At 46.0% G+C, this 26,042-nt stretch overlaps 1 protein-coding gene across 2 annotated transcripts in view; it reads right to left on the reverse strand.

Moving 5' to 3' along the window:
• lama2 (laminin, alpha 2) overlaps positions 1-26,042 on the reverse strand; it is a 693,080-nt gene that overhangs the window by 161,299 nt on the left and 505,739 nt on the right. For both annotated transcript variants that reach the window (XM_070885262.1, XM_070885261.1), the window contains exons 26-29: positions 24,713-24,898; positions 22,347-22,474; positions 21,253-21,370; positions 11,850-11,984 (exon numbers count right to left, since the gene is read on the reverse strand). In XM_070885262.1, the coding sequence (XP_070741363.1) occupies positions 11,850-11,984; positions 21,253-21,370; positions 22,347-22,474; positions 24,713-24,898 (567 nt within the window). The remainder of the gene's footprint in view (positions 1-11,849; positions 11,985-21,252; positions 21,371-22,346; positions 22,475-24,712; positions 24,899-26,042) is intronic.

Genomic DNA, 26,042 nt, shown 5'->3' on the forward strand with positions numbered 1-26,042 from the left:
TGGCCTGAGCGAGAACACGGATGTTGGTACGCCTATCCTGCCAATGGATTTGCAGGATCTTGCAGAGGCAGCGTTGGTGGTATTTCTCCAGTACTTTTAGGCCAGCCATATAAATACTGTGACTACAAGAGCAGGTCAGATGCTGGGTATTTACCTTCTGACTCACCAAATGGGCAAGCCAGGAGGGTGATAGAATACTCTCCATTTGCCTGGATAAGTGCAGCTCCAACAACACTCAAGAAGCTTGCTTGATTTGCACTCCATCCACCACCTTAAACATTCATGCACCATGCCTTCAGTGTATATCATCTTCAAGATGCACTACAGCAACTCACCAAGGCTTCTTCGACAGCACCTCCCAAACCCACGACCTCTATCACCTAGAAGGACAAAAGCAGCAGGCGCATGGGAACACCACCATTTTTAAGTTCCCCTCCAAGTCACACACAATCCTGACTTGGAAACATATTGCTGTTCTTTCATTGTCGCTGGGTCAAAATCCTGGAACTCCCTACCAAACAGCAATGTGGGAGTACCTTCACCGCAGGAACTGCAGTAGTTCAAGAAGGAGGCTTACCACCACCTTCTCGAGGGCAATTAGAGATGGCCAATAAACGCAGGCCTTGCCAGCAATGCACACATTGCATGAATGAATTTAAAAAAAACAGTCAATCTCCTTAACTGATGAGATTAAAGGATTGAGAAATAAACAGGAAGGGCTGATAAGAACAGTGAGTTAGAGTAGATAAATCCAATGTCAAATCAGGTACAGAAAGAGAAATGAAGAGAGGGAAAGAAAGATTGAATTAAGAGACAGAAAAGAGAAAGAATTTAACTTTTTTTTGTTGTTGAAAATCTCCTGAAACTATTCATAACCTGAAGGAGTGAGACACCATACTTATAACTGTTCTTTTTCTGGGCCAGTCATTAACAAGTGAAAAGTCTTTAACCACCATACCCATGAACTCAACCATTTTTTCTAAATCTCTCCAGCTTCGAAAACTCTTTAACATTTATCACTTTGACCGTCACTTTGCTCACTCTTACAACTTCTCCCTGATTTCCTGCTCATTCACCACTAATTCCCCTGGTAAAATGTCTTGAGATATTTAATTACATGAAACGTGCTATATAAATATATGTTTTGTGTATTTTTTCATGTTCATTTTCAAGCTGGAGCTCGCCACAAACAATATACTGGAGCATCATAAGCGATCCTGAGGTAACTTGGCCTCTACTTTGTTTTCCCTTCCCCCACATCTTACATAGGATCTCTACACTGTTCACTGTATGACTTACAATTCAAAGAAAAGGATCATTGTAAGTGACATAGGGATTAAACAAAACATTGTCATTGCTTAATTTGTTCATGAGATGTGGATGATACTGGCAAGCCGATGAATTGTCCATCCCTAGATACCATGAGCAGGCAGTTTATTTTTGAATTGCTGCATCCTTACAGTGATAGTACTTCCATGGTGGTGCGAGGTAGGGAACTGCAGGATTTTGAATCAACAAAAGAACGAAAGAATGGCAATATATGTCCAAGTCAGGATGCTATATGATTTGAAGGTGAACTTGGGAAGATGGTGTTCCCATGATATTGCAGCTCTTGTCCTTCTCTGTGACAGAGATCGCAGGACTAGGAGCTGCTGTCAAGTAAGATTGGTGAGTTGCTGCAGTGTATCTTGTAGATAGTACCTACTGCAGCCACGGTATACCCTTGGTGATTGGGTGGATGTTGAATTTAGTAGCAGAGCTGCTTACAAGAATACTGCACTGCTCTGAGTGATATTGAGATTCTTAAATGATTTTTGTCCCAGCAGCACTAGCAAGCTCTCCTATGAGGATATTGACCTTGGCTCTGTTGAGGTGCAACCCGTCCGGCTTGTACAGATCCTGTATAGATCCCACCTCCTCCAGAAGCGGTCCCAATGCCTCAGGAAACTAAAGCCCACCCTCCTGCACAATCTGTGCTTTGAAGGTGGTGTAGAGGTCAGGAGCGGCAGCTGCGGGACTCTCTCCCTGCACGGTCTCGGTGCGCTCCCAGCCTGCAAGACCATCGGCAGGCCGGGGCCATTACAGGGAGTAACGTGTGGCAGCCCGGCCCAGAAATCGGCGCGCTCCCGACTTGCAAGACCATCAGCAGGCCGGGGCCATTGGAGGGAGCAGCGTGCGGCGGCATACCACTGCAGGGAGCAGCGCGTGCTGCTGCAGGAGGGCGACAGCTGTGAAGCCAGGTCGCTGATTGCAGTGTGGGCAGGCATAGCAGGAGAGGCGAAGGAGTGGCAAGACTTTGTAGATGGAAGTGATCGGGGCCCAGGAGAGGCGTGAGTTTGGGGCCAGAAGAGGCAAGAGCCTGGGGTAGCACAGGCCAGCTCACACCACGATATGTGTGTACACTAGGTCCGTCCAGCAGAGCTGGTCTCCAGTCGTCTTGGCTAATCCTTGCCACTGGACCAAGACCTAGCTCTGTCAAGCCCGTGTGGTGGCTGGTATGCAATGGCCACCATACGTTAAAAAAATCCACGCACAGGCATCTTCCACCCTTCACGATGTAGTTTGGGATCTGGAATATTAGTTCGGGATCGCAAACATTGAAACAACTGTGAACTCATCTCTTTTTGGCGTGGAAGCAAGTCATCCTCGCTTTGAAGGACTGCCTATGATGATGAGAGGTCAGGAGATGAGTCACTTGATGCAGTGTGCCAGCCTCTGCCCTGTTGTCATAGCTACAGTATTGCTATGGCTAGTCCAAATCCGCTGCTGGTCAGTCTTGAGCCCAAGCTGTTAGCAGTGGGAAATTTGGTAATGATGATGCCTTTGAAGGTCAGGGAAGGGAGTAGAGTTTTTTCTTGTTGGTAATGTTCATGACCTGGCACTTCTGTAACATGAATGTTACCTGCAAAATACAATTTGCGCTACATAAGAACATGAGAAATAGAAGGAGTAGTCGGCCATTTGGCCCCTCGACCTGCTCTGCCATACGATAAGATCATAGCTGATCTGATCTTGGCCTCAATTCCACTTTCCTGCCTGCTTCCCATAACTCTTGACTCTCCTATAGTACAAGAATCTGTCTAAGCCTTGAATATATTCAATGACCCAGCTTCCACAGCTCTCTGAGGTAGCGAATTCCAAAGATTCACGACCCTCTGAGAGAAGAAATTCCTCCTCATCTCCAACTTAAATGGATGACGCCTTACTCTGAAACAATGCCCTCTAGTTCTAGATTCCCCCATGAGGGGAAACATCCTCTCAGCATCTACCTTGTCAAGCCCACTCAGAATCTTATATGTTTCAATAAGATCACACCTCATTCTTCTAAACTCCAATGAGTACAGGCCCAACTTGCTCAACAATTCCTAATGCCAACCTGTTCATCCCAAGAATCAACCTAATAAACCTTCTCTGAACTGCCTCCAATGCAAGTATATCCCTCCTTCAATAAGGAAACCAAAACTGTACGCAGTACTCCAGGTGTGGCCTCACCAATGGTCTGTACAGTTGTAGCAGGACTTCACAGGCTGGATTTTCAGCTTTTAGGATTTCCGGGCGCAATTTGCAGCAGGTCGGAAAAATTAGCATCGGGTTAACGTTAGCGTCACAGTGAGGAACTTTTGCCGAGAGGAAGCTTTGGAGGAGCGTGGCGTTAAGTCCAGTGTTGCACCAAAGGCTGTGCACCAGAGCTGAAACTTCCGCATTGAAGGAGGTGGCCATTTTGCATATACATTTTTTCTTTCTTCCACCTGCTGGTTTACGCTCCTGTTGCAAATGCTAATATAGGGTGCGGCAATCTCGTGCACATATGCACATTTAAAGCGGGCCACTTCAGCCACTTCTGCAGAGATGGAGGAGGAGAGAGGGCAGCGTGCCAGGCGATTCAGCCAGGAGGTCAATGAGGCACTGGTGGGTGCGGTGGAGAGGAGGTGGGAGGCACTCCATCTTCGGGAGGGTATCCAGATCTCTGCCTGCCGTCTTTAAACAAATATGGAGGGAGATAGCTGAAGAGGTCTCTGCCTCAGACACAGTGCCCAGGACTGGCACACAGTGCCGAAAGAAGTTTAACGACCTCACTAGAGTCATCAGGGTGAGTACCATTTTTATCCAAGCACTCCTTCACCACTCCAAGGATAAATCAGAGACATTATTATGTGAATGTTCTCATGCTTTTGGTGCCTCTCACCACTCTGTGGGTTGCCTCCCACAATGCATGACAGAAAGGAAGGCTTACTTTGGCACCCTATTTGCGATTATTTATCTATGCACATGAAGAACATCGCTCAGCGCAGTCATCTGCAACTTCTCCCATCGCTTTCTGAACGATCTCATCGACACCTCAACTGAGATGGCTGTACACTTCGATAAGTTCATGATGAAGCACATGCAACATCCAAGTCCCCGAGAACATTCAGAGTATGGTATTAACTACTTTGGTAGTCATCTATGCCACAAGAGCAGATGGACCCTTTTGCAACCATTCCCATTCACATTTTTTCAGTTGAAGCACTCCCATAATCGAGGGAGCAACTGCGGACAGACGTGGGTCCGACGCAGACCCTGCCACTCACTGATGTGGAGGATTCTCGATCCTCATTGGCGCCACAGGTCAGACAGTTGCCAGGGGTGATGCTGAGCCCACTTCATATAGTGAGGGTAAGTAAATGGATCGCACCACTCAAGACACTACATTGAGACAACTAATGCAGTAGCGGCGCTCCTTCAAATGAGCCTGTGCCATGCAACCTTCCTCATGTCACCCTGGCCCCTCCCCTGCTGCTAACCACTCGTCTGTTGCTTTCTACTTCCAGATGACCAGCCAGAGATGCCGCATGCTGACAGTGAGAGAGAGAGAGAGAGAGCCGTCCACACCAGGCCGCCCTCTGGAGGAAGAGGAGATGGATGAGACAACTCCACTGGCTCTTCCCACACCGCAGATACCATCGGGACTGAGCTCATCTGGGGACGCAGTTTCATTCCTGGGATTTGCCGCATAGGGAGCTCCTGGGCCAAGTGGCGTGCAGCAACACAATGCTGGGGTGGAATCCCGCAGGCCAGCTCTCCGGACGGTGAGATGGCAAAGTCGGTCTGCTAACAGACAGGCAGACGTAGAATTGGACCTGCAGGAACTATCCAGGGCTAACATAGAGTCAGCCGTCAGCTGATTGATGCATTGGGATGGATCCCCGAGCATTGATAAGCTCACTGTGATAATTATGGAGGGAGGGTCGCAGATTGTCGCTGTGAACCGTGAGTCCAGTGAGGCCATCATTGCCCACACTCAGATGCTGGTGGCCTTGAACAGTGACAATGGAGTCCCAGAGAGTGTGGCGCATGCCCTTGAGCACGTTGCAGACTCGACCACATCACAAGCACAAGTTCTGATTAAGCTTGGGGAGGTGATGCAGTCCATGCCTGCCTCCATACTCACTGCATTCCCCATTGTCCCACGGAGAAGTGACGGTGCCAAAGCAGGCCAGCAAGGTGGTCCTTTACATCGTGCTCTGGTTGCTAAGGCCCAGCCACGTCAGCCACAGAGTGGCTCCAGGGAGCTGGGAGATGGTGTCATTCCTCAGGATGACACCATTCTGCCTCCCCCTACTCAGTCGCCAACCAAACACCAACAACGGCTGACTTCCAAACCACATGTGACTGACAAAGCCGAGTAAGCCCCCAACACAGCAGCCTTCTAGCAGCCTTGCTGTATGCTCTGTTGCCACATTGAGGAGACAGCAGGCATGGAAGACAAGGTCCCACACAAGAGATTGATGTGCAAAGTTAGAGCACATGGGATTGGGGGTAGTGTACTGACATGGATTGAGAACTGGTTGTCAGACAGGAAGCAAAGAGTAGGAGTAAATGGGTACTTTTCAGAATGGCAGGCAGTGACTAGTGGGGTACCGCAAGGTTCTGTGCTGGGGCCCCAGCTGTTTACACTGTACATTAATGATTTAGATGAGGGGATTAAATGTAGTATCTCCAAATTTGCGGATGACACTAAGTTGGGTGGCAGTGTGAGCTGCGAGGAGGATGCTGTGAGGCTGCAGAGCGACTTGGATAGGTTAGGTGAGTGGGCAAATGCATGGCAGATGAAGTATAATGTGGATAAATGTGAGGTTATCCACTTTGGTGGTAAAAACAGAGAGACAGACTATTATCTGAATGGTGACAGATTAGGAAAAGGGGAGGTGCAAAGAGACCTGGGTGTCATGGTACATCAGTCATTGAAGGTTGGCATGCAGGTGCAGCAGGCGGTTAAGAAAGCAAATGGCATGTTGGCCTTCATAGCAAGGGGATTTGAGTACAGGGGCAGGGAGGTGTTGCTACAGTTGTACAGGGCATTGGTGAGGCCACACCTGGAGTATTGTGTACAGTTTTGGTCTCCTAACCTGAGGAAGGACATTCTTGCTATTGAGGGAGTGCAGCGAAGGTTCACCAGACTGATTCCCGGGATGGCGGGACTGACCTATCAAGAAAGACTGGATCAACTGGGCTTGTATTCACTGGAGTTCAGAAGAATGAGAGGGGACCTCATAGAAACATATAAAATTCTGACGGGGTTAGACAGGTTAGATGCAGGAAGAATGTTCCCAATGTTGGGGAAGTCCAGAACCAGGGGTCACAGTCTAAGGATAAGGGGTAAGCCATTTAGGACCGAGATGCGGAGGAACTTCTTCACCCAGAGAGTGGTGAACCTGTGGAATTCTCTACCACAGAAAGTTGTTGAGGCCAATTCACTAAATATATTCAAAAAGGAGTTAGATGAGGTCCTTATTGCTAGGGGGATCAAGGGGTATGGCGAGAAAGCAGGAATGGGGTACTGAAGTTGAATGTTCAGCCATGAACTCATTGAATGGCGGTGCAGGCTAGAAGGGCCGAATGGCCTACTCCTGCACCTATTTTCTATGTTTCTATGTTTCTAAGGGAAGAGGGAGTAAGAGCATGACCAAGAAACAATAAGATTATTTTGGATGCTTATGTGACTGCAGAATACAGCATTTATTTTTGAACAGATTTGACTGCATGTTGAGTAAATATTTTCTACACCTTAAACATTGCTGGCTGGTGTCTCATTTGCACAGTAAGTGGGGGAATAGTCATGCATTGTGGCATAGAGTCGTGAAGCAATGCTCAAACCTCCAGACCCCTGTTCATGCAAAGTGTTCATTGATAAGTTGCCAACTTAAGAACATAAGACCATAAGAAATAGGAGCAGCAGAAGGCCATATAGCCCCTCGAGCCTGCTCCGCCATTTAATACGATTATGGCTGATCCGATCATGGACTCAGGTCCACTTCCCTGCCCGCTCCCCATAATCCCTTATTGCCTTATTGTTTAAGAAACTGTCTATTTCTGTCTGAAATTTATTCAATGTTCCAGCTCCCACAGCCCTCTGAGGCAGCGAATTCCACAGATCCACAACCCTCTGAGAAAAGAAATTTCTCCTCATCTCAGTTTTAAATGGGCAGCCACTTATTTTAAGATTATGCCCTCTAGTTTTCATCTCCCCTATCAGTGCAAACATCCTCTCTGCATCCACCTTGTCAAGCTCCCTCATAATCTTATATGTTTCGATAAGATCACCTCTCATTCTTCTGAATTCCAATGAGTAGAGGCCCATAGGTCAACCCCCTCATCTCTGGAATCACCTTGTGAACCTTCTCTGAACTACCTCCAAAGCAAGTATATCCTTTCGTAAATATGGAAACCAAAACTACACGCAGTATTCCAGGTGTGGCCTCACCAATACCCTGTACCACTGTAGCAAGACTTCCCTGCTTTTATACTCCATCCCCTTTGCAATAAAGGCCTAGATTCCATTTGGCCTTCCGGATCACTTGCTGTACCTGCATACTATCCTTTTGTGTTTCATACACAAGTACCCCCAGGTCCCGCTGTACTGCAGCACTTTGCAATCTTTCTCCATTTAAATAATATCTTGCTCTTTTATTTTTTTTCTGCCAAAATTGACTAAATGCTCCTGCAACGGCCACATCTCCATGCTGCTTCCACTGTGGTAGTGGTGGTGCTGGCATTGGTTCCTCGCCAGGCTCCTCTTCCTCGTCTACCTTCTCCTTCTCCTCATCCTGAGGTAGTCCTGAAATCCCCATTGGCAATGCCTGTCCCCTTATGATGACTAACTTGTGTAACATGCAGCACACCACAATGAACTCAGAGACCTGCTGAGGGGAGTATTGAAAGGAGCCTCCAGAGCGGTCCAGGCATCGGAAGCGCTGCTTCAAGATGCCAATTGTCTGCTCTATGATGTTGCAGGTGGCTGCACGGCTTTCATTATAGCGCTGCTTGGCTTCTGTAGCAGGGTTCCGGAGGGGGGTCATGAGCCAGGTGGCGAGGCCATATCCTTTGTCAGCGATGAGCCAGCTGTGACCTTGTGCTTGTCGGAACATGCGTGAGACACTCCTCTCACGCAAGATGAAAGCATCGTGGGTGCTCCCTGGAGAACGGGCACTGACTGCCATGATGCGCTGAATGTGGTCACAGACAATCTGTACGTTCAGGGAGAGTAATTCCTCTCTGATTCTGAACACCTCTGGATGCTGTGTCGGTGCTCGCAGGGCCATGTGTGTGCAGTCAATGAACCTTGGGGAAGCCTGCAAATCTCCTAAAACCTATAGGCCTCTCATTCTGGCTCTCCCTGCTCATTGGAAAGGTTATGAACTCCATCCTGCACATGTACAATGCCCTTGTGACCTGCCGAATATAGCAGTGTGCAGCGTGCTGCAGCATATGTCCCCTGCTGCTGCCTGGAAGGAGCCGGAGGCATAGAAGGCCAGCGCCACAGTCACCTTCACCTCGATGGGCAGTGCCATCCTGTTGCCGCTGGTAGGCTGTAAGTCCGCCTGTAGGAGCTGGCAGATTTTTCTCACCACTTCTTTTTTGAAGCACAGCCTTTGAACACACTGCTCATCAAAAATGGGCAGGTAGGACTGATGTTCCCTGTAAATCCGTGGGGGGTAAGGCCTCCTGCCCAAATGTCTGCGACCTCTTCGATTCCATGCCAAACCAAGCCTTCTTCCAGCTTGAAGCCATCTGCCAATAGCAGCCAGCATGAGTGGCTGGTGAACTAGCATAGCCCCTATTTAACTCTGTTAATAACCTTCAAAACAAAGGGTAAGCTCAAAAAAGTCCCTCTTCCAAGTGTTCACTCACGCAGCGTTCTGCTCCCAACAGTGCCAGTCAGTGGCAACTATGACATATGCCCCTTTAACATGGTGCCCATTGCACTTAGTGCACCCTGGGACTGCCAGGTTTTTCTGGTCGGGTCCTGGGGCAGATGTTAAATCAGGCGGTATGCTCGAATGTTCTGCCCGGGGTGCTAGCACAGCGTTGCACGACAATGGTCATCATTCTAATGGACAAAACGGTGAGCGGGCACTAAGTTTTTGCGCCGCCACAAAACTATTGGTGAAACTTCTGGCCGGGCGCTAATTCTTGGACACCTGTTTAATCCCGAAAAACACATTTTTGCGCCCGACCAACGCGCCAAGTAGGGTGCAAATTAGCTGAAAATCCAGCCCCACTACTTTTATACTCTATTCCCTTTGCAATAAAGGCCAACATTTAATTTGCCTTCCTAATTACTTGCTGTATCTGCGTACTAACTTTTTGTGTTTCATGAACGAGAACAACCAGATCCTTCTGTACTGCAGCATTTTGTAGTGTCTCTCCATTTAAATAATATTTTGCTTTTCTATTCTTCCTACCAAAGTGGATAACCTCACATTTTCCCATATTACACTCCATTTGCCAAATTTTTGCCCACTCAACTTAACCTGTCGATATCCCTTTGCAGACTTGTTGGGCTAAAAATCTGATTGCTTAGCGCCACTCGTTAGCGCCTGAGAGGGATGCTAACGGGCCACTAAGCTCTTACCGACCGAGCGCCGCGCTTGCAGCACCTCCTGCGACCTTCAGTGGAGGTTTACCGGTGGCGCTAAGAGTTAGCACTCCGCACTCTAGCGCCACCCACTTGGTGACGTCTATGAGTATGCAAAGCCCACGTAGCACCGCGGTCGCGAAATTGACAGCTTTTGCCTGCCGTAGAGCCTGGTGCTACTTCTGACAGGGAAAGCAGGCGTCATGGAGACCCTGCCTAATATATAGATATTAGGTTGTTATTCAGCGCTGCGCAGGTGCACACATTCACAGTCATTCTTGCCACATGGAAAGCAAGCATCATGGAGCCCCTGCCTGTTCGATATGTCCAAGGGGGAACAGGTGGGCAGTTAAAATGATTTTTTTCCATGAATGTATCTGTCCCAGATGCTGGACACTGTTGTTTAGCAGCCTTGGCTTTTCTTCAGCATTTCGGATGGTCCAGCTGACTTCCCCTTTAGGAGCTCGGATGCTGGTTTCCCAGCGCCAGAAGTTCAGCAGTGCTCCTGTGATAGCGCCCCCAGGGATCAAGGTTAGTGCTCTAAGAGGGGTGGGGAATGCTTCCGTTAGCGCTCCACTCCCCCCTTGGGCCGCAACAAGTTAATATCCCCTTTGGAGGCAGTAAACATTGCCGGGCGCTAAAGTTAGTGACCAGGCGATTTCACCGCCTCAAACCAGGCTAGACTGAATTTTTAGCCCTTTGCTTCCTACTCACAACTTGCTTTCCGACTATCTTTGCATCGTCAGCAAATTTGGCTACAATTCATCGGCCCCTTCATCCAAGTCATTAATATAGATTGTAAATAGTTGAGCCCCAGCACTGATTCCTGTGGCACTCCACTTGTTACAGTTTGTCAATCTGAAAATGACCCATTAATCCCGACTCTTTGTTTTCTGTTAGTTAGCCAATCCTCTATCCATGCTAATATATTACCCCCAACACCATGAGCTCTTAGCTTGTGTAGTGACCTTTTAAGTGGCACCTTGCTGAATGCCTTTTGAAAATCCAGTAAGATTTTAAAAACAACTTGGTTAGTATCATGTAGGGCTGCTTCACTTTTGAGCTGATTTTTATTAAAAAAGCACATAATCTGGTGTTGTATCTCTAATAATGTAGGCTGTTTCCCAATATTACAACAGTGACAATGGCCTGGATATTAACAGGGGTGGGTAACATAGGTGGGGGAGGGGTTGGAATTTCAGTCAGGAAACCCGTAAGTCCAGATTTCCATGCATGCTGTGGGGTTTTAACTCCACAGCGTACGTCATTTGACCCTGACAGGTTCCCCGCCCGGAAGTCAGCCTGACTGATCGGCTTCACTTCCAGTCAGGCAGAGTGCACTCGGGAGCAGGCCGCAGGACCAGGCAGGTCCAATCCTCGGCCCCGGGGTGAGGGTGGGGTGGGCAGTCCGATCCCGGGGGGTGGGGTGGTCCCATCCCTGGGGAGGGTGTGATCCCCAATACCGTGAGAGGCCACTCAATGACCCCAGGGGGAGCGATGCGGTACGGTCCGATCCTTATCCTGGGGTCCTTTCCATTGCAGTGGGGGAAGGTCGGATAGGGAGGAGCTTGTGAGGCTGGGAGGAAGCACTCCTGCTCCTCCTGGTCCATAAGCATTGCTGTAAAGGCACTTACCTTCTCCTTACCTCAGCTGCCGGGTTTCCCTGAAACCCGACTGCCCACTTAATCAGAGGCCGCCAGTCTCATTAACATATTTAAATTCCAACCTGCCTCCTGGGAGTGGGTTGGCTGCCGACCTCCATTAAATCTGGAATTGGGCGAACTTGAAGCAGATTGGGGTCAGGGTTCAGAATTTTTAAATTTTCATCCCCACATGCTCCCAACCCACCTGTTTTGCATGCCAAAATTCTCCCTAATGTCTGCAAAGAACTACCTGCCGGAAATTAACTTCTTTAGCTACTTTGATAAAACAAGAAGAGAATATTCATTACCTGACACACGGAGGTCTTGCGGTCACAGATGTCACTGTGGCTATTGCACTGACATTGTACACAGCTCCACACCACAGGTCTGGGTCCCCTGATTGTTGATCTCAATGGTAATCTGTAATAACCTGGGATACAATCCTGAGGTATAAGGAAAACAGAAGTCACTTGTTAGTTTTCATCACTTTCATGATTAATTCTTTTCTTTTTTCGCATTTTCAATGTTTTTGATGGACTTTGTGCTTACCATAAGCAAGAGATATCAGTGCTGGGAAATGAAATAATTGTCTACTTTTGACACTGACATCAGCTTGTAGCATTTCCAGGTAAGGACTAGCATTCGCTGATGCAAAGTAAGGATATTTCTAAACTGGCCTAAATTCTAACTCCGGTAGCAGTGCAATCTTTCCATTGTTCACTTCAGATACACTTCTGCAGTTGGATTTACCTCCATTCTCCCAACAGAAACTGTATTGAACAACGGTGGAAAATGTAACAAAATTGGACAGTAATGCCTTTCCTGCCCCAACCTCAATTTCCTTCCAATCCCCCCGCCATCCTCCACGCTCCTCCCCCCCCCCCCCCCACATCACACCCTTCACACTGTGGATAGGCCAGTGGTCATTCCATGCTTTCCCATTGCATGGCAGATAAGCAGGGTCTGGGGTTTCCAACTGATTTCCTTACATACCACCACAGTCTCTGCCAACTCCAAGAGTACCAGGAGAAAAGTGACAATATGCCCTGTGGCAGTGGCAGTAAGACCCCCAAGATTGGTGCATGAAGGAAAAGTGTTTAGCAGTGGCCTCCTCTCCCTGCGTAATGATCCACGATCTCAACTGAGGCATAAGAGAATTGTTGCCGTAGCTTTCAAGGCTGTTCTGGCCGCTTTAAATGTACAGCCGTCTCTGCTGGTGCTGCAGTGGGAATCTGCAGTACTACCAACATAATTTCTCCCTCCGGCAGCAGTTGGCTCTCTCTTGGTAGCGTGGATCTTGTTGGGAGCCCACCATGCCTTCCAAATGAGCCCCAACCCAGCAAAATGGTTCGGGGTGAAGGTGGGATCACAGCAGCTGGTAGAAGTTCTACCCAAACACTATCCCATTGAGAAGATCAGAACCCTGCCCATGGTTTCTCTTAGATGATTAAGTTACCATCAATTATGCATGGCAGACCCAGGCTCGCTACAGAGTGGGTTAAGGCTGTTCAAGCTTATTTTTCAGAGAATGTTTAGAGCCAGCAATACAAGAAGACAATTATTATAACAGCCTAAGGTGGGTTAATCACAAGTTCCAGAGCTACAAAATGGTCGCCCAGTCCAGATCCTTCTTCCTTTCATATCTCTCTTTGGCTGGGAATTTGCTCAGAGCTGCTCCTGCTCTCCTGCCGTAACCTTGAGAGAAGTGTGTAGGAAACACCATTTACACGGTGAAGTTATGGCAGTGGAGTCAGCAAAGCGCCAAGGAAATGCCTGTCCTTTGCCTTTTTGCTTTCTGCATCATAGTATCTTCTTTAAAAATTCTGAGAATCAAACATTTCTAAAAAGTCCACCAGATTACTCTTTCAATTTGTCATTCCAATGGGGAGAGAGAGGGGGTTCTGTTCTATTTTCCCTCTCAATGATTATTGTTTAATTATTTCCTGAATTCACAATTAGGTTAACACAAAAATAATGAGATGTAAATTAAGGAGTTTTGTGACGTGGCATTGTAAAAAGGGCCGAATGGTCTCCTTCTGTGCCGTAGTTTTCTCTGAATCTATGATTCTGTATTTATCTGATGGTTGATCAGTGTACATGAGCACGTGGCTTCATAATTGACAAAACAAACTGAATGCTCAATGTCAATAAAAATAAAAATATGCAATATATTTCTCATATATGTCTGTTAATAAAGACATATTAGAAAAATGCACTTGAGGAAAAAATAACGAATAATTTTAAAGCTGGTTAGTATCGCCAATATTAATATTTCACTCCATTAAACTTCAATAAGAGGTCATCAATCTGAACTCCAAATAACTGTCTAAGTCAATAAATATGTGGTGCCTCACAATTGCCTTTTCTGAAATTACATCTGAAGAATATATTGTGGTTAAGTAATATCAGTATGAGACGATTGAAATAACTTTTCCTGATTTCACAAAACTTTGTTTGTACCAGATAAGAATTAAAATCAATGTTCTTACCTAATGGCGTCAATTCTCCTTGAAATTATTACTTGTTAGAATAAATTTTCAGCATACTGAGTGAAAAATAATGGACACAGTGCTATATTGTGTATGCCTGTCATCATGCAACTTTGCAGGCAATTGGCTTAGTGTGTATTGAAAGAGCCATTCTTATTTGGTAAACTGCCTTAAGAATGAGTCATTGCACTGCTGGTTGCATCTAGCTGTATATATTTTATTATTAAAATGTTAATTAAAGAATATAGTACTGCTTCTTTAAAGACTGACCAAATTTTGGATTCCTGCGAGGCAAATTTTTATGCTTGCAGCAAACCTTCTGGGTTTTGATGTGTAAAAATGCTTGGAAAGTGGTAGAGACAGCTAATTGTCACCATGATTTTAGTTCATTGTGAGAAAGTGTCTGACTAATTTCCCCATAAAAGACTTCATTACCATGATGTTTACAGATCTTTGAACCTACTCCTGACATAGAAAATTTATTTACTCTTCACCCCAGCAATGTATTTTTTCCAGAGTATTACTACATCATTATCTGTTCATGTATATCATTAATATTTATTTTAGTTTCTTTTGCCTTTATCTCTAAAACAATGGCCTTGAAATCTCAGCCACCCCGGGTCTGTACTGAGGGTATACATCCCCAGCATTGAAGCACAGACGACACTTGATCAGCTCCGCTGGGCAGGCAACATTGTTCACATGCCAGACACAAGACTCCCAAAATAATCAGGAAGGCGAATGGAATGTTGGCCTTCATTGCGAGAGGGATGGAGTACAAAAGCAGGGAGGTCCTGCTGCAACTGTATAGGGTATTGGTAAGGCCGCACCTGGAGTACTGCGTGCCTTACTTAAGGAAGGATATACTGGCTTTGGAGGGGGTACAGAGATGATTCACTAGGCTGATTCTGGAGATGAGGGGGTTACCTTATGATGATAGATTGAGTAGACTGGGTCTTTACTCGTTGGAGTTCAGAAGGATGAGGGGTGATCTTATAGAAACATTTAAAATGAAAGGAATAGACAAGATGGTGGCAGAGAGGTTGTTTCCACTGGTCGGGGAGACTAGAACTAGGGGGCGCAGCCTCAAAATATGGGGGAGCCAATTTAAAACCGAGTTGAGAAGGAATTTCTTCTCCCAGAGGGTTGTGAATCTGTGGAATTCTCTGCCCAAGGAAGCAGTTGAGGCTAGCTCATTGAATGTATTCAAGTCACAGATAGATAGATTTTTAACCAATAAGGGAATTAAGGGTTACGGGGAGAGGATGGGTAAGTGGAGCTGAGTCCACGGCCAGATCAGCCATGATCTTACTTAATGACGGAGCAGGCTCGAGGGGCTAGATGGCCTACTCCTGTTCCTAATTCTTATGTTCTTATGTTCTAAAACAAGCGCTCTACTCGGAACTCCTTCACGGCAAACACGTTAAAGGGAGGGCAGAGGAAACTGTTATATATGTGGACTTGTATTTACTCTGTACAGCCACCAGAGGGCTCATCCCCTGGAGTCCCAAGGGATCCTGTCCTAATTCTTATGTTCTTATGTTCTAAAACAAGCGCTCTACTCGGAACTCCTTCACGGCAAACACGCTAAAGGGAGGGCAGAGGAAACGGTTATATATGTGGACTTGTATTTACTCTGTACAGCCACCAGAGGGCTCATCCCCTGGAGTCCCAAGGGATCCTATAATCCCTTGGGAGCACAGGTATTTAAAGAGGATTCACAGGCTGGAGAGGCACTCTGGAGACCTGCAATAAAAGACGACGGTCACATTTCACTTTGAGCTCACAGTGTTCAGTCTGACTCTTTCTCCATACACAACAACTGGTGACGACATACAGATAGCAAACCCAAAGATGCAGAGAACAGTGAGCATCCTGGAGAAATTCTCGGAGGGAGATGATTGGGAAACCTTTGTGGAGCGACTCGACCAATACTTCGTGGCCAATGAGCTAGATGGCGAAGAGAGCGCTGCCAAACGAAGGGCGATCCTCCTCACCGTCTGTGGGGCACCAACTTATGGCCTCATGAAGAATCTGCTCTCTCCAGCGAAACCCACGGAGAAATCGTACGAAGATTTGTGCAGACTGGTCCGAGAGCATTTGAACCTGAAGGAAAGCGTTCTGATGGCGAGGTACCGGTTCTACACCAACAAAAGGTTTGAAGGCCAGGAAGTGGCGAGTTATGTTGCCGAGCTAAGACGCCTTGCAGTACATTGCAAATTTGAAGGACATTTGGAGCACATGCTCAGAGACTTTTTCATACTTGGCATTGGCAACAATACTTTGCAAACTTTTGACTGTAGAAAGCCCAACCTTGAGTAAGGCCATAGTGATAGCCCAGGTGTTCATTGCCATCTTTGACAATACGAAGCAAATCTCTCAGCACACAAGTGCTGCTACAAGTACTGTGAACAAAGTGATGATGTTTTCGAATTGTAACACACAGGGCAGGTCACACATTCCTGTAGCTGCACGTCCAGAGATGAATGCTAGGCCATTAACACCTTGTTGGCGCTGCGGGGGTGATCATTATTTCCATTCATGCTGATTCAAAGGGTACGTTTGCAAGGGCTGTGGAACAATGGGACACTTCCAACGAGTGTGCAGGCAAGCTGCAAAGCCTGTTAAACCTGCAAACTACTATATGTTGCAGAGGAGGACAGATCCATGGAGGATCATGACGAACCAGAGCCTCAGACCGAGGAGGCAGAGATACATGGGGTGCACACATTCACCACGAATTGTCCCCCGATAATGCTGAATGTTGAACAAAATGGACTCCTGGTGTCAATGGAGCTGGACACAGGCGTGAGCCAGCCCATCATGGGTAAAAAGACTTTTGAAAGGTTGTGGTGCAACAAGGCCTCAAGGCCAGTCTTAACTCCAGTTTGCATGAAACTAAGAACTTACACGAAAGAACTGATTCCTGTAATCGGCAGTGCTACCGTAAAGGTCTCCTACGATGGACCGGTGCACAAGCTCCCACTCTGGGTGGTACCGGGCGATGGTCCCACGCTGCTCGGCAGGAGCTGGCTGGGAAAGATACGCTGGAACTGGGATGACATCCAAGCGCTATCGCCCGCTGACGACACTTCGTGTGCCCAGGTCTTAAACAAATTTCCTTCGCTGTTCGAACCAGGCATCAGGAAATTCCAAGGAGCAAAAGTGCAGATCCACCTAATTCCAGGGGCGCGACCCATCCATCACAAGGCGAGAGCAGTACCATACATGATGAGAGAAAGAGTAGAGATTGAGCTAGACCGGCTCAACTAGAGGGCATCATTTCACCGATCAAGTTCAGCGAGTGGGCCAGTCCTATTGTCCCAGTCCTCAAGGGGGACAGCACCGTCAGAATCTGTGGCGATCACAAAGTAACTATCAATCATTTTTCCCTGCAGGACCAAAACCCACTACCAAAGGCCGACGACCTCTTAGCAACGCTGGCGGGAGGGAACACGTTCACGAAGCTGGATCTGACTTCAGTCTACATGACGCAAGAACTGGAGGAATCATCGAAGGCCCTCATCTGCATCAACATGCATAAAGGTCTTTTTGTTTATAACAGATACCCATTTGGAATCCAATCAGCAGCGGCGATATTCCAGAGAATCATGGAAAGTTTATTGAAGTCGATCCCGCAGAATGATATCTTGGTCACAGGTCGGAACAAGTCGAGCACCTGCAGAACCTGGAGGAGGTTCTTAGTAGACACAACCGAGTGGGGCTCAGAGTAAAACGCTCAAAGTGCGTTATCCTGGCGCCTGAAGTGGCGTTCTTGGGAAGGAGGATTGCGGCAGACAGCATCAGGCCCACCAACGCGAAGATGGAGGCAATCGAGAATGCACTGAGGCCACAGAACGTGACGGAGCTGCGGTCGTTTCTGGGACTCTTGAACTATTTTGGTCACTTCTTACCGGTTCTCAGCACACTGCTAGAACCACGACATGTCTTACTACAAAAAGGGGGCAAATGAGTTTGGGGCAAAAGCCAAGAAAATGCCTTTGTAAAAGCGAGAAAATTGTTATGCTCAAACAAATTGCTTGTGTTGTATGATCCATGTAAGCGTTTGGTACTAGCAGGTGATGCATTGTTATATGGCGTTGTGTGTGTATTGCAACAAGCTAATGATTTCGGGAAACTGCAACCAGTTGCTTATGCATCCAGGAGTCTGTCTAAGGCTGAGGGAGCCTACAGCATGATTGAAAAAGAAGCATTAGCGTGTGTCTATGGGGTAAAGAGAATGCATCAATACCTGTTTGGGTTCAAATTCGAATTGGAAACTGACCATAAGCCACTTATATCCCTGTCTTCCGAGAGTAAAGGGATAAATACCAATGCATCGGCCCGCATCCAGAGATGGACGCTCACGTTGTCCGCATACAACTAAGCCAGCCGCGACAGGCTAGGCACAGAAAACTGCGCCGATGCTCTCAGTTGGCTGCCATTGCCCACCACAGGGGTGGAAATAGCGCAGCCCGCAGGTCTAGCCATGGTTATGGAAGCATTTGAGAGTGAGCAATCACCCGTCACTGCCCAGCAGATCAAAACCTGAACAAGCCAGGACCCCTTATTATCTCTAGTCAAATGCTGTGTGCTTCATGGGAGCTGGTCCAGTGTCCCAGTGGAAATGCAGGAAGAGATAAAGCCGTTCCAGCGGCGCAAAGGTGAAATGTCTATCCAGGCAGACTGTCTTCTGTGGGGCAATCGAGTAATGGTCCCCAAGAAAGGCAGAGACACCTTCATCAATGACCTCCACAATACCCACCCAGGCATCGTAATGATGAAAGCGATAGCCAGATCCCACATGTGGTGGCCTGGTATCGATGCAAACTCAGAGTCCTGCGTTCACAGATGTAATACATGCTCGCAGTTAAGCAATGTACCAAGGGAGGGGCCGCTAAGTTTATGGTCTTGGCCCTCCAAACCGTGGTCTAGGGTACACGTCGACTCTGCAGGCCCGTTCTTGGGTAAAATGTTCCTTGTGGTTGTAGACGCGTATTCCATGTGGATTGAATGTGAGATAATGTCGGCTAGCACGTCCGCTGCCACTACTGAAAGCCTGCGGACCATGTTTGCCACTCACGGCTTACCCGCTGTCCTGGTGAGCGACAACGGGCCCTGTTTTACCAGTGCTGAGTTCAAAGAATTCATGACCCATAACGGGATGAAACATGTCACATCTGCCCCGTTTAAACAAGCGTCCAATGGTCAGGCAGAGAGAGCAGTGCAAACCATCAAGCAAGGCTTGAAGAGGGTAACTGAAGGCTCACTGCAGACTCATCTATCCCGAGTCCTGCTTAGCTACCACATGAGACCCCACTCACTCACTGGGATCCGACCTGCTGAACTGCTCATGAAAAGAGCACTTAAGACAAGGCTCTCATTAGTTCAGCCTGATCTACACGAACAGGTAGAGAGCAGACGGCTTCAACAAAGTGCATACCATGATAGTGCAAATGTGTCACGCGAGATTAAAATCAATGATCCTGTATTTGCATTAAATTACGGACAAGGTCCCAAGTGGCTTCCCGGCACTGTTGAGGGGAGCAGGGTGTTTCGGGTCAAACTTTCAAATGGACTCATTCACTGGAAACACTTGGACCAAATCAAACTCAGATTCACGGACTATCCTGAGCAACCCACCTTGGACCCTAGCTTTTTTGATCCCCCAACATACACACCAGGGGCAACCGACACCATGGTTGACCACGAAGCAGAATCCATCATCCACAGCAGCCCTGCAGGGCCCAACACACCAGGCAGCCCAGCAAGGCCAGCTGCACAGCAACCCAGCTAGGGCCCAACAAATGATTCAACAACACCAGCTTTCACACCAAGACGATCAACCAGGGCACGAAGGGACCCAGATCGACTCACATTGTAAATAGTTACACTATTGACCTTGGCGGGGGAGTGTTGTTATATATGTGGACTTGTATTTACTCTGTACAGCTGCCAGATGGCTCATCCTTTGGAGTCCCAAGGGATCCCATAATCCCTTGGGAGCACAAGTATTTAAGGAGGCTTCACAGGTTGGAGAGGCACTCTGGAGACCTGCAATAAAAGACTGTCACATTTCACTTTGAGCTCACAGTGTTCAGTCTGACTCTTTCTCCATACACAACAGAAACATTATAGGGACACCCTGAAAACCTCCCTGAAAAAGTGCAACATCCCCACTGACACCTAGGAGTCCCTGGCCAAAGACCGCCCTAAGTGCAAGAAGTTCATCCAGGAGGGTGCGAGCACCTCGAGTCTCATCGCCCAGAGCATGCAGAAGTCAAGCGCAGGCAGTGGAAAGAGCGTGCGGCAAACCTGTCCCACCCACCCTTTCCCTCAACGACTATCTGTCCCACCTGTGATAGAGACTGTGGTTCTCATATTGGACTGTTCAGCCACTATAGACTCATTTTTAAGAGTGGAAGCAAGTCTTCCTCGATTCCGAGGGACTGCCTATGATGATGATGGTACAGACCCGGGAAGGCATCGCAAAAGCCGGTTTTCCGATCGGTCAAGTTTCTGGCTTGACAGATCCTCCACATCTTGGGGAGAAGGACATTCCCACGGCCGAGATTGGGCTATTTGCCCATTTCTTGCCCTGCGAATATCCCTAAACCTCTTGTGCCTGCTGAAAGCAGGCGCATAGCCTACTTTTACCAGCGTAAGAGTTTTAAAACATACAAAAACATATAAAATAACATTTTTAAAACATATTTTAACGTTAAAATCCCTTCCCACTAAGGTAAGTTTATTTTAAACCATAACTAAAACTTTTTTTTTTAAATCGGCAAATATTTTTTTTTCAAAAATTTTTATATCAACTTTAATTTCTATAATGTATTTATGTGAGGTGTTTTTTTAATGTTTTATGTAGTGTTTGGGTATTTGGAGGTGTTTCTCATTCATAGTAATAGGAGTTTCGGACTTAGGAAGCCCCTATTACAATGAATGAGAAAATACTTTACCGTGATTGGGTGTCCAGACTCATGTGACTCCTACGGACATCCCAATGTGAATGCATTCCATTGCACAAGAAGAGGAGGCCTCAGGACCGGGATCTTTGGTGGGCGCAGCAGGAAAAGGTAGGGTGCGCATCTTTTTAGTCATTTTTTGGCTAACACCAGAAAGAGAGGATCGGGATTTCAGGGCCAGTGTTTTTTTTTCATTTTTGCTTTTCCCTTTTTTTCATTGCACCATGGACTCCAAGAAATATGGATATTACCTGGCATGACAGGCCGGAATAACCTTCAGGGCAAAAGCATTGTTCAATCTGTTGGGCATGTTCAGCCAGAAAGTAGCTGTCACTGGCTTCAGCCACTTCCATAGATATTTCAGAGATTCTGGATTGACAATGAAAAAAAAAATTACATTTGGTACACTTCTTGAAACAACAATTGTGCTTGTAAATTGAAGCTTCCTTTATGTTGTTTTTACAGCTATTATTAAGCTGTGCATGTTTCAGCCACATTGCATATTTATGGCAAGTACATGAGCTGCTGGAGCTGCAGCTCATCATTCTACATCAAGTCAGCCACACTGCACTTCAGTAGTAATGTTTCACATATAATGTATGTGAACACATTTCCCCTTGTAATGCATACCAGGTGAAATTCTGCTCCTGCATTTCAGTCAATGGGAGAAAAAAGTTAATAGGACATCATTATGTATGAATAATTCCATAAGTTATTCTTGCACAGATAAATGCCATTCCCAATTGATTTGATTTTGTATAATGATTTATTAAAACAACAGAATCTTCTTAATGGGTAAACATCTCTGACAAATGAAATGGTCTCTTAATCTGATCGATTCCATTAAAGAAAACTTTGCAACACATGAACAATTACTTGGAGCCTAAACAAATAAACACTCCCAATAACTGAAGCAAAATGTTTTCATGAATGCAACACATAAAGCAATCTAATCAAGTGAAACATGCTGCTGGAATATTGATATCACCTGGGTGCTACAGTCAAATTTCAGATAGCAAAAACCGCTCCTACAACTATATGGGCAGCCTTTTTTACTTGGTTATTTACTTTGTGTTAAGATCCTATTTTACAAAATATGTTTTTGGGTTGAGCTTTCTCATACCCCAAACAACACAAATTTTCTTAATTTGTATCTTGCCAAATTACTTCAACCTTCAGCAAACATGTATTGACTGGACAGTTCAGGTAAGTGTTCAGACTCGGGAGATTTTTGAACCCAAGTGTAGGAGTTCTCAAAAATCAATTGCAACATGAAGAACTCTTGGTCCAGTGTTTGGATTTCCAAAACTAGCATTCTATTTTCATATGAAGGCTCTATTTATACCTGGTTTGTCTCATGAAAGTTCCATAAGATGCTTTGATGAGGATAGAATCAATGTCATACAGCACATCCATGAAGTCTTTACGAGAGACAGGTCTGCCATCGGGTGAACTGTCATATTTCCAATCATGCTAATGGAAAAATATTTTGATTTTAGTTAACATTCATGCAGAAGATTATTTACAGCAAATCTTTTTGCTCAACCCAACAAAAAATACTACGATTTAATATTTTTTATTTGAATTAATGTAAAAATTCTAATTGGCATTTCTAAGATTTAAAGATTCACCATAAAATGTAAATAATGATAAAGTAATTAGTCTTGCAATCCCAGTGATGAGTGGCGCTTGAAAGGAGAGTGCATCAGAGATAAAGATTCAATATTGTTCTATTCTCCAACTTCTTTGAGCATGGCTCCCACCAGGAACATAGCATCAGCAAATTTACCCGATAATCTTTCATTAAATTATATTATTCCACAAGTGTGAAGGGTAATTTCACAGCCCAGTGAAATGATTCACCACAGATAAATTTAAAATGATACCAATTTGCTGTAGCAAATTAGCCAATCATGCTCTGATTGAATTGTGAATTTCAAATTCAATAACAGTTCGCAAGAGTCAACTGATTTTGCACTTGAATCATAGGCTAAGACTCCAGTACAGTATTGAAGGAGTGCTGCATTGTCGGAGGTGCCGCCCCTCAGATGAGATGCGAACCCTGAAAATGCAAGATTCGCTTATGGCATGAATTGTGTTTGATAGGATCATAGTCAGTGAATCAGACCTGAAGGTCAACATTTGACTTTAATAGCCAGAAAACCAGGAATGCAAGAATTAGACATGCTAACCTTCCACCCTGATTCACCAGTCTGATATCCCACTATTGAGACAGGAATGGAGTTTTGCAATCTCAGTACCCTTAAACCAAAATTTCATCTGCTTCTTTTAGTAGTTCAGGATGTACATTAATGATCTTAAACCACTACTTAAAGAAGAACATGCAGTTCTCCTAGTGTTCTGATCAACATCCCTCCTTCAATCAATAATAATATAAAACAAATAAACTGGTAATTTATTTCGTGGTTGTGTAGCATTGGTGGTACTTGGTGGTCTGCTGTGTTTTCCTACATAACTGCTATCACTGCACTCCAAATAATTGTGTGAAGTGCTTTTAGATGAGTCAACGTAATACAGCACTGTATAAATGCAAGCATCAGTATGTATAATGAAGATGTGTTTAGTATTGAAACAGTTGGAACTTCGAATGACTTATGCAAGCAGTAGGTTTTTCTTGTGCCCTACACAAGAAATGGACTGAGTGGACTGAGTGGAAGGATAGTTTTGAACTATCTGAGGTAGATTTTCACCTTCATCGCCTGGGCATAAGCTGGCAGAGCCAATCACCTGCCTGCCTTGGAACCTGACCGCGTGCGACAATGCCACCCAGCCAATGAAAATTAAAATTTACTCTTCTGTGTTTTTATGTCTGTCAAGCTCTGGATGATTATAGGCAGCAATAGGTCTATACTATGAAGCTAAAAATGTACATTCCCATAGAATAAATAGTTCAATGCCTTACTGCTACTGTCTCTCTCATATGAACTATACACCTTTATTTTATACATCACAAGTATTTTTCTCATAATACTAATGGATCGCTCATGGTGTTTGTTGCTGATAACTCAGAATGAGGATTGACTGTGAGTCTGGTATGGTCGAATGTGGGGATGGCTGGGATTGAGAGTGAGGTTTACAGGTTTAACAGTGACTGGCTGGGTTTCCCAGGCCTCAGGAAACCGGCCAGCTGAAGGGAGGTGAAGCCAGCTTCGGGAAGAAGGTGCCCTTACCGCATTGCTTGTGGGCAGGAGGGGCATGAGTGCTTACCGCTGGCCCCCAAGCTCTCCGCATCACAACTCCACCCCACACTCCCCCACCCCCCCCTCACCTCCCACCATACAAAGGCCCTCAGGGTCAAGGACCAGACTGCCCCTCAAGATCGGGGATTGGAGCCCCCTCAGGATTGGGGATTGGAACCCCGTTCTCCCACCGGGGACAGGGATTGGATTGACTTGGTCCTGCAGCCTGCTCGAGAGTGCTCCCGGCTTGACTGGAAGCCAAGCCTGCCAATCAGGCCAACTTCTGGGCAAGGAACCGGTCGAGGAGAAAAGATGCACAGTGTGACATGTGGGGAAACCGGGACTTTCCGAGATTCCTGTCTAAAACTCCACTCCCCCGCCGATACACCCGCCCCTGTTAATATCCCAGCCAAAACAACAGTATAGATAATATTTACTTTATCCATAATTTCAAAAATAATTATTGTTTATTATTTTTCTATTTGCATCACTTGTGATTATAAACACATACCTCAGTGAGTTCTACCTCATGTCTGGTCAGCTGACCGATTTGAGGTGCAGATATATGTCGCACAATAACCATCTCTCTTGTGGGCCCACCTCTCATAATAATCTGTGGCTCATAGGTAGATTGACCTACTTCTTCTCTAGCTTCAAAGTAAATGGCATACCTCAGCTTGCTGCCATAGGCTGTGAGCTATAAAATGAAACAAGGCATAATGACAGGTAAATTGAATACATTGTGTTGACCTCTTAAGTACTAAATACATTTTACAGTTTGCTAAACACTCAAAATGTTTCTATCAAATGCTTATAATGCATTTTCTATATACTAACAATGTTGAATGATTTGTTAAATATAGAGGCCCCAAAAAACCTGGGGCCAGAGATGGCTGAAAGCAACACTCCCATCCGGAGGAACCTGTTTCTGCCAGAATTCTGTCAGAACCCCTTTAAACTCTGGTGGAGGGGCTATGGGAGGATCTTCCATCCAATCCCCTCTGTCAAGAGGTATATTTGCGGGAGTTCCTTGGCTTGCCAAGGATTCTGCCTATTATGTCCCTGGTAGACCTCAGTGGAACTCATGCCAACAGAGCTGGAATAAACCTTTACTAGACTAAAATAATCAATCTTGGAATAAATTGTTACATTATGGATCTGCTGCAAGCTGAAGATTTTCTTAGCATTTCTTTCTTCAGCCTAAAATGGTTTGGAGGCACCAGCCACTCCGCCCTCCCGCAGGTGATTAAAGCAGGCACTACAGAAGCACTCTCACAGGTATGATGCATCTGCCCTGGTCATGCAAATAATCCCAGAGAGTCAGAATCTTTGGGCTAGAACGGATGGAGTTCTGCTCTTACCCACTTGCACTGCTGACGTAGGTCCCCAGGAGTTTCAGGGCCAGTGCTTTTTTGAAAACTTGTTTTTACATAATCTATGCGATCTATCTTAACTTTTTCCAATTGTTTTAACTTTTAGAGCACAGGTAATTATTTCCCTCACTGGAGCACATTCTGATTACTGAGGCCACATTGAGATAGCTTGGCAAGTGATAGTACTTCCTGTTTAATGATGGAAAACTACATCCTAAGTTTATGGTGTCAACTTTATGGTGCAACATTGGGCCAAAAACTGTGGTCGGAGGCTTCCCGTGGGTGGATGCCTCCGACCAAAATCTTTTTAACGAAAGTACCTGGTGGTCCCGGAAGAACGAACAATTCCGGTCCGAGGCCTAGATGCGGAGCCCATGCAGAAGTCAACGCATCCCAGGAACGTAAACGCAACCTGGGATCAGTGGACCTGGACCATCAGTGAACATGGAGTATTCTCATTGATAATAA

The sequence above is a fragment of the Pristiophorus japonicus genome, chromosome 7, assembly GCF_044704955.1.
Source record: "Pristiophorus japonicus isolate sPriJap1 chromosome 7, sPriJap1.hap1, whole genome shotgun sequence".
NCBI lineage: Eukaryota > Metazoa > Chordata > Chondrichthyes > Pristiophoridae > Pristiophorus > Pristiophorus japonicus.